The 9,495-nt window shown below is 43.6% G+C and overlaps 1 protein-coding gene across 1 annotated transcript; it reads right to left on the reverse strand.

Moving 5' to 3' along the window:
* Window positions 1-1,007: 1,007 nt before the first annotated feature.
* Window positions 1,008-9,327, reverse strand: LOC134749681 (tRNA (guanine(10)-N2)-methyltransferase homolog). The gene is made up of 9 exons (XM_063684703.1): window positions 9,144-9,327; window positions 8,682-9,068; window positions 8,150-8,284; window positions 7,220-7,409; window positions 6,407-6,480; window positions 5,390-5,528; window positions 4,352-4,550; window positions 2,433-2,597; window positions 1,008-1,148 (listed from the first exon to the last, which is right to left on the reverse strand). The coding sequence occupies exons 1-9, from the start codon at window positions 9,213-9,215 to the stop codon at window positions 1,034-1,036; spliced, it is 1,476 nt and encodes a 491-aa protein (XP_063540773.1). The 5' UTR covers window positions 9,216-9,327; the 3' UTR covers window positions 1,008-1,033.
* Between the last annotated feature and the right edge of the window lie 168 nt (window positions 9,328-9,495).

Here is a 9,495-nt window from a genome sequence, read left to right on the forward strand (position 1 = left end):
CGGCGCTCCCCCCCCCCCCCTCCCCCCACTTCCTCGACCTCCGAATGCACGGAATTGGCGCGGACTCGGACTTATCTTTGCACAGTCGATGTTTACTTTGTACGATGCGAGCGGATTGACATAGTCTCATGTTTTACTAGAATTGACTAATGTGCTTGCAAGATCGAACTTTGTCAGATGTATTTCAACTTGTCCCCGTCCGACGTAACCGAGGCGGGGACAGGCGGGAATAAATCCCTATCCATGTTTCCCCGGGGACATAGAAATGTAACCATCTGTCCCCACCCTACGTAATCGAGACGGGGACAGATGAGAACACATCGTATCTCAAAAAAATTTGAAACTAATTGTAATCACAATCAGCGACGGTATAAAATCTGGGCATATGCTACAAGTCCTGATACCGTATTAGCTAATTATACATATAAATTAATTGAATGTCGCAATTTGTATGCGAATTCGGGTATAAAGTAAATATAACAAAAAAAATTATAAGAAAAGCCTAGAAATCGATGGACTCGCATCATTACTGCCAGATTTTCATTATCAGAATTGAACAATACATCGGTCAAATCTTACAATAAAAAAACAATGCGTGATGTAGTTCTGTATTTTTTGTATGTTATTTGGAGACCTTGGAGGAATGTGAAACTATATTTTGCAAGAAAAAAAAAGTTGTGCTCCGTGCGTAATTTGCGAAAAACTGCAAAAATTTCGAACTTTTTCAGTTTTTTTTTTGTAAGATTTGACTGGTGTACAGTCGCCATCAGATATATCGGAGCGGCCGAGGCGCTCAAAATATCTGAACACGGCTCTATTGTGAAGGGGTTAGAGTGCGTGTTCAGATATTTTTGAGCACCTTGGCTGCTCCGATATATCTGACGGCGACTGTACAAACCAAATCAGTGAAACAGGAATCGGGACTTTTTTAATAAGACACTAAAACTTGTAAATTCCATCGGTTTCCTGGACTGTTGGTAGAAAATAAGTTGCAACATAAATATATGTAACGGTATATTAAACAATAAAGTGATTAAGTGACGTCCGCATTCTGATTTGCTTTCTGCCTCAAGTAGGCGGCCAGCTCCTCCGCCCTGCGTTCCTTCCTGGCGCGACGCGTTTCCTCTCCGGAATTGAAGTATTTTTCCCTGAAGAAAACATGAGATTGGTATATGAGATACCTTCAAAAATTTATAATTATTACAGACAGCTGGACTGATAGACAATAGTCTTAAAAAAAAGGCAGTTTTAAATCGAGTGTCTAAACAACAAAGTTTTGAAATAGTGTAAGGTGTACGAAAAAAAAACCTCAAATCGATGTACAGTTTAGAGGTCAAAACAACATTTTTGACCCGCAGTTCCTAAAAAAATCCCTTAGGAGGGGAGGGGAGTGCTGAATTTTTTTTTTTGTATGGGATTTTTTCCGAAACCTATGTGTGGTATCATATGAAAGGGCTTTTTGAGGTGACACATCATTACATTTCAGCCATTTTTTTATATAAATAAAACAAAAAAAACATACCAAGTTTGGGCTCCCCAGATACGATATGGCTGTTTTTTGACACAAATGATACGTGATACCCTCATATCTAACCCCAAGAAAGCAATTTTGAAAACAATTTCATATAGTATTTATTTTTTATTTTTAATATTACAAAGTGATACAGTTCTACAGTTCCATAAGTCTCGTAAAATACGAGTAGGTACTAACAGGGACCGGACAACCCTTTCCGCGATAAAACCCTTTCAATGGGTGACACTTAAACACGGCTAACACATTGAAAGACTTTCCCTTTTGAACTGCAAGCCTATTCATACCCTTACCTTTGACTAACCCTTACCGAAAAGCTAACCAAAAATAAGGCTAGCTCTTAATAAGGGTTACCCTTATCTTTTAGCGCTTTTTATAAAGGTTTCCCTTTGCGTGAAAGAGACAGGATTAGTATATATCTACGGTAGTGTATGAAAAGGAAAGAAAATACGTGCCTAGACAAAGAACGCCACCGTCGCCGCTGACGATCGCTCGGATTCGAGTAATGTGTGCTTTATGAACAAGGTAGACGACTTATTAGCACGCTTATATGCTAAAAGGGAAGCCCTTTATAAGGCTAACCCTTATAAGCAATATGTAAGGTGTTGGTGAGCGGATGATAAGGGTTTTGTAAGGGTATTTGGGCTACCGATTACTCAAATGTGGTAGCTTTATATAAGAGTTTTTAAAACCAAAACAAAGGGTTTCGTCTGGCAAAGGGTATGGTGAGTTAAGCCTTATGCAATACCCTTATAAAACCCCGATAAGGGATAGCGGGCCGGTCCCTGGGTACTAAATACCTACTCGTATTTTACGAGACTTATGGAACTGTGGGCTTGCTCGGAGTTGTAGGCCTCCTGCCATGGTAATACCGACCTTAAACCCCCCACACAAGGCTCACCTGAAGTTGTGGACCCCTCCGTCCGCCGCGACGTCCCCGTCGGGCTCCCGTATCTTCTCATAAGTGAGCATCCTTCTGGCGGTGAGCCGAGATAGGACTTGCTCGGAGTTGGCTACCAGCCCGAGGCACGGGTGGGATGGAAGCTGGTCGGGGCTGTATTCCGCTCTGAAATCGTAAAGTAACCATAGAGCTCGTTTCCACTATGTCGGATGTCGGGACGACTTTTAATCGGGTGTCGGTGCCTCTGTTCACACTAGTCGGCTGTCGGCCACGACCGCAGCTGGTGCCATTTGAGGTTCTCATTTGACGCGCGGGAGGCACAGGGGGTGGTCGGTCCGACATCCGACATTATGTGAACAGCGCCGCCGACACGATTTTTTTCCGGACAGAGGGCTGACAAATCACACGATATTTTATGTCGGATCCGACACAAAATCGTTGTCGTTCGTGTGTGAATAGCTTCATATAAAATGTTCTGCCGCTACGACACCCGATTAAAAATCGTCCCGACATCCGACATAGTGGGAACGAGCTCTAAGAAACATGTCCCTAGCTCAGCAGGTCGCGGTACAGTTGTGTCAGCGCGTACTCTACTTTAGGATTACCTGAGCAGCGGGTACCAGACGACGAGGCGGCGCCCGGGCGCCAGCAGGTCACGGTACAGTTGTGTCAGCGCGTACTCTACTTTAGTTTAGGATTACCTGAGCAGCGGGTATCAGACGACGAGGCGGCGCCCGGGCGCCAGCAGGTCGCGGTACAGTTGTGTCAGCGAGTACTCTACTTTAGTTTAGGATTACCTGAGCAGCGGGTACCAGGCGACGCCCGGGCGCCAGCAGGTCGCGGTACAGTTGTGTCAGCGCGTACTCTACTTTAGTTTAGGATTACCTGAGCAGCGGGTATCAGACGACGAGGCGGCGCCCGGGCGCCAGCAGGTCGCGGTACAGTTGTGTCAGCGCGTACTCTACTTTAGTTTAGGATTACCTGAGCAGCGGGTACCAGGCGACGCCCGGGCGCCAGCAGGTCGCGGTACAGTTGTGTCAGCGCGTACTCTACTTTAGTTTAGGATTACCTGAGCAGCGGGTACCAGGCGACGCCCGGGCGCCAGCAGGTCGCGGTACAGTTGTGTCAGCGCGTACTCTACTTTAGTTTAGGATTACCTGAGCAGCGGGTACCAGGCGACGCCCGGGCGCCAGCAGGTCGCGGTACAGTTGTGTCAGCGCGTACTCTACTTTAGTTTAGGATTACCTGAGCAGCGGGTACCAGGCGACGCCCGGGCGCCAGCAGGTCGCGGTACAGTTGTGTCAGCGCGTACTCTACTTTAGTTTAGGATTACCTGAGCAGCGGGTACCAGACGACGAGGCGGCGCCCGGGCGCCAGCAGCCGCGCGGCCGAGCCCAGCAGGTCGCGGTACAGTTGTGTCAACGCGTACTCTACTTTAGTTTAGGATTACCTGAGCAGCGGGTACCAGGCGACGCCCGGGCGCCAGCAGGTCGCGGTACAGTTGTGTCAGCGCGTACTCTACTTTAGTTTAGGATTACCTGAGCAGCGGGTACCAGGCGACGCCCGGGCGCCAGCAGGTCGCGGTACAGTTGTGTCAGCGCGTACTCTACTTTAGTTTAGGATTACCTGAGCAGCGGGTACCAGACGACGAGGCGGCGCCCGGGCGCCAGCAGCCGCGCGGCCGAGCCCAGCAGGTCGCGGTACAGTTGTGTCAGCGCGTACTCTACTTTAGTTTAGGATTACCTGAGCAGCGGGTACCAGGCGACGCCCGGGCGCCAGCAGGTCGCGGTACAGTTGTGTCAGCGCGTACTCTACTTTAGTTTAGGATTACCTGAGCAGCGGGTACCAGGCGACGCCCGGGCGCCAGCAGGTCGCGGTACAGTTGTGTCAGCGCGTACTCTACTTTAGTTTAGGATTACCTGAGCAGCGGGTACCAGACGACGAGGCGGCGCCCGGGCGCCAGCAGCCGCGCGGCCGAGCCCAGCAGGTCGCGGTACAGTTGTGTCAGCGCGTACTCTACTTTAGCGGGCACATGCTGCGCTAAATGCTTCTCGGATAGAGTGTAGTTGTCCTTCTCTATGCCCACGCGTTCGGTTGGCTCACGGATTCCGTATGGGGCTGAAAGAAGGAAATATATAATGAGTACCATAAAACATTGGGCGACTCGGAACCGAGTAAAACTAGATTCTATTGGGATTTGGTCCGCGGTTTCTTTACGATGTTTTTTTGGCTTCATTCATTCATAATTTAAGAGCATGGCTCTTGTCGGTGGAGTATGCGCCAGTTTTCTCGGTCCTTGGCCAGGTTCTTTAGGTCTCTGTAAGACACGACATTTGCTTTCGCTTTCAGTTGTTGTGTGTAGCTTGCTCGTGGTTTTCCGCGGCCTCTTCTCGCTTCTATCTTGCCTTCTAATATAGTGTTAAAGAAAGTGTCGTGTCTTATCAAGTGACCTATCATTCTGCCTCGTCTATTTTCTATAGTTCTCAGCAGGTTTCTCTTCTCTCCCACAATTCGAAGCACTTCCTCGTTCGTTTTTTTCTCCGTCCAACTTATTCTCTCCATTCTTCTCCACAACCACATCTCAAAAGCCTCTAATCGCTTCCTATCTTTCTGCCGCATTGTCCACGTCTCACACCCATACAAAGCGATGCTCCAGATGTATATCTTAATTAGGCGTTTTTTTGTACTCTTAGAGATCCTAGCCTTAAGCAAATGTTTTTTGGCGTTGAAAGCTGTTTTCGCCATTGCTATCTTTGATACTATTTCCCCTGTACATCTGGAGTCTTGTGTAATTAAGCTGCCTAAATATCTAAATTTGTTTACTTGTTCTATGTGTGTCCCTCTGATGTCAATTTGTTCCTTAACCGGGTGAGATTTTGAAGCAATAAGTGTTTTAGTTTTATTAGTGTTAATTTTGAGTCAGTTTTTTGGCTGATGCTGAGTTTTTAAGTACTTACGGTCGCTGATGACAGCGTCGACACTCCACCCGGGATGCCACAGCGGGCGCGAGGAGTCGCTCACCACCACGTCCAGAAACCGGGCGCCGATGCCGTACTGCTGCATATTCGCGCGGATGCTCTCTTCTTTCTTACGGACCTGGTGGAAAAATCATTGCTTTGTTTTCCAGCCCTCATCCAGTTCAGAGGATAGCTACAAAAATCGGCAGACATGCATCCTACTAGGTATTCCTACTGCTTGCTCTTATTAGAACTTTTCCCCAAACCCCAGATTATAAGGCCGTATTATGAAATCGTCTACTGCTGAACATAGTAGCTATACAACTTTTATAGGCAGTTTTTTTTAGCATGCCTGCAATCAAGACCTATGACCAAATAGGTAAGTAAAATTAACTACCTACTTGACAACAACTATACACTGAAAATACATAGATTACATAGGTAGTACACGAAAAATAGCATATTTGGGCGACAAAATATGTATACATCTATACTTTGTTTTTTATCTTTATCTTGGAACTAGCAATAAGTATCTGCCGAGTCCTATCAAAATTTAGGGGTCCGACCCCTTTTGGCATGGGGGATGTGCAGGGGGTTCATTTTAAAATATGCACATTTTACAAGCTAGGCAAATGAGGTGTCATTTTCGTGTATTTCTTTGCGCTGAATCAAATGACACCATACTCATACTTAAAAATTGCACATACCTCCCGAAAAGGAGGTCCGACCCCTAAATTTTGATAGGACTGGAGATCCTTATTTCTAATGCCAAGATAAAGGTCATAAACATTTTTTTTATTGGCGTACATATTCTGCCGCCAAATGGCCATACAGTACCGGCCAATAATATATCACCTTTGTGTTTTTGTATGAGCTTGTATAGAGTAAACAATATAGGTTAGTTTGTAGATTGCATATTTTACTAGTCATTTTATACAAATATATGATGAATATTGGCAATGAAATACTGTGAATTACAATAATAACGAAAATGTTTTAGGTGGTTGCCACAAATACCTTTTCCCCGACGCGCGTGGGCCTCGTCCGCGCGTGCAGCATGAGGTAGTCGATGTCAGTTCCGTGCACATACGCTGCAACGTTTACCTCATCGTTTAGCAAACCACTATAGGTACAATGCCACTGCATGGGCTAATGGGATGGGAGAACATGAAGGCATATAAATCCCAATCCTGGTACAAATTTGTACTTCAAATCCATTTGTATATGTGACTGTTTGTGTTCTAAATAAACTATTTTTTTTTTAATTCGTTAAGCACTTCCTACTGGGCGTGAAGTGATTAGAGGGATGGATCATAAAGCCTCAATTGCCGATCCATTGATGCTTTGAGAAGCTGTACGGCTGTACCCAATACAACTTCCCCACAGGGAATTTGTGAAACCTGATTTGTAAATAATGAAGCGAGTATTTTTACAGTATATTAGACTATGTGTGTATAGATATTTTGAGTTTTTCTTTACCTAAGTTCAAAAATGTTTTGCTGTCTCAAAATTTGTAAGTAAATACTTATTATCTTATCGTGCTAACAATTTATTGTGTTTTTACTATGAACTTTAATAACAGAAGATTTTATAATCAAAATTAGTATTTAGCTTAATAATAAGATTTTATAGTTAAAATTAGTATTTAGCTTAATAATAAGATTTTATAGTCAAAATTAGTATTTAGCTTAATAATTATTCCACGATAATGTTGTGTACAATTGTAATCGTAATGTAAGTAATGTGTAAGTTGCTTATGTAAGAAATATTTTACGATGTTGTTTGCCTGCATTATGTTATTGTACCTATCAAAATAAAATAAAATAGTACCTCCAAAATGAGCTGCAGCAACCAGCAGAGAGCCAGAACCGACAAAAGGGTCCAGCACTATATCTCCATCTCGTACTTGTGCCTGGTTGGCAGCTAGCAACGCTAGCGCAGGATCCATGCTGGTGTTGCCGATGAATGTGCGCTTCTTTAAAGAGTGCTGCTGGATCAGGTCACGCTGCCCATCTGCTACCTTGGAAAAAAAGTAAAGGTGAATCAATAAATATGATGATAATCTTAAACCGCACTATTACCACAGACTCTTAAACCTAAGACGTAAACTGACGGGCGCCCAATATCAACCTTGTGAACTCTGACAAGATTCAGGATGACGCGTAGCAAGCGATAGGCACGGTGTTCAAAGGGTTAGGTGTTAGATGTGTTCAAACATCAGGCATCAGGCAAGGCAGGACACAGTTAAAGATACAGAAATCATTTCCTTGGCCACCTGCAGCATGTGATGACCTTTCAAAATGGCACATATAATCAGCATCAATGTCAAAAGTATTTCTTCTCTCTCATTCTTTAATAGCTATAATAAAACAGATGTCTCTATATGTAAGGGTCTAATACACTTTTGTGAGCAAACTGTAGATTTACATATCTCTCTATTTCTAAAACTATTGAATAGTGGCAGATACTTTTGGTGCATTGTTAGGGTTCCGTATCCAAAGGGTAAAAACGAAACCCTATTACTAAGACTCCGCTGTCCGTCTGTCTGTCACCAGGCTGTATCTCACAAACCATGATAGCTAGACAGTTGAAATTTTCACAGATGATGTATTTCTGTTTCCGTTATAACAACAAATACTAAAAAGTACAGACCGAGAGTGGTGGGCGAGTCCGACTGGCACTTGGCCAGTTTTTTCATTTGGTACTATGGTTGCTGACTGTACATAGATATGTGGCCATGTACATATGTGTATATCTCACCCATCTCCCAAAGAACAAGTCTTCTGGCTCCTCGGGCACACTGTTGGGGTCCAGCCCATAGAACTCTATGTAACTCAGCACTATGTCTGGGTTCTTCAGCTTCACTGGGCCATCAAATGCTAAGTAATCAAATTTCTGAAACAGATTCTATTAAATTACAATAGTTTCAATAGATTTTATATGCATGAAGTATCAATCAATTAGGGTAATACATTGTAGTTTGGGTAGAACACATCGCTTTTAAGCACATTGGCCATTAATTTTTCGTATGTATGTGCAAAGTTTCATTCCAATCCAACACATAGTTTTAAAATGAGAATGAAACTCCATTTGTATGGGAAGGTGAAATTCGGCCAAGCTTGCCGGGGACTCTTAAGGTACAATGTTGTTGTTGTATATCTGCACTGTGGCACAATTCATATCATGTCTGCGATTATAAAAATTATCTGCAAGTTAAATTTTGTTAACCAATATTCTGATACTTGTGGTAATCAAGTGATTTAATAAAAGTATTTTTGTACAATAAACAAACCTCAATTTTCTTAACTTTCTCCTTCATACTAAAATGCTTGCAAAAGGTCTCAACTTCCACTTTGAAAGACTTGTCCACCGGCCGACAAGCGTCTATCAAGCCGCTGGGGCAAACATCGCGATCACTGACTCCATTCTCTGAACCCTCTGAAGTAATCCACTGGTCTGTGCTGTTCTGCGTGGCTCGCTTCAAGTTTTGATGCAGCTGTGCCTCGGTTTTGGCCCTCGACCATAATTCTATACAGTTTTTAAGCAGCACAGATCGCGACGCAAGTTTCCTGACGCACTCTTCCGAAGGCACTTCTACCACCCAGTAAGGTTTTACTTCACATGGTTTTTCGACATATCTGATCGGAATATTGAACATGGACAGCAAACTTTGCATTTCCTGTAATATATTGCAAAAGTATTAACTCAGAGCGGCAAAAAATTAAAGTTTTTAAGCAAAGGTAAAATAACTTACAGCATGCCGAAAATCGACGTGTTCCTGAGCGAACCATAACAAATACCGCGGCCACATTTTTCTTAACCGCATTTGTAACTTCTCTTTAGCATAAAACACTCCTTCAGCTACATTCTATGCACGTAAATAATTATTTTTATTAATAAAAGTTAGTTTACCTAACACGAATCAAAACATAACCTCAAAAACTTTACTTTGACATTGACGTTTCAAAAGCATGATTTTTCTATTAAGCAAGAGTAGCAAGACCGTGAAACGTTTTTGTCAGCCAGCAAAGTTTATATAGTTTGTCAAAGGACTGTTGTGACCATTTCAAACATAGACAGAGAGAATCGTACTATCTTTGTCTTAC

This window comes from Cydia strobilella, chromosome 2 (assembly GCF_947568885.1).
Source record: "Cydia strobilella chromosome 2, ilCydStro3.1, whole genome shotgun sequence".
Lineage (NCBI taxonomy): Eukaryota > Metazoa > Arthropoda > Insecta > Lepidoptera > Tortricidae > Cydia > Cydia strobilella.

Coding starts and splice junctions, on each gene's coding strand:
- LOC134749681 (XM_063684703.1), bottom strand. CDS start 9,215: ATGCGGTTAAGAAAAATGTGGCCGCGGTATTTGTTATGGTTCGCTCAG. Junction 9,069..9,143: donor ACGTCGATTTTCGGCATGCT/GTAAGTTATTTT, acceptor AATATATTACAG/GAAATGCAAAGTTTGCTGTC. Junction 2,598..4,351: donor GTCTGGTACCCGCTGCTCAG/GTAATCCTAAAC, acceptor TTACGATTTCAG/AGCGGAATACAGCCCCGACC.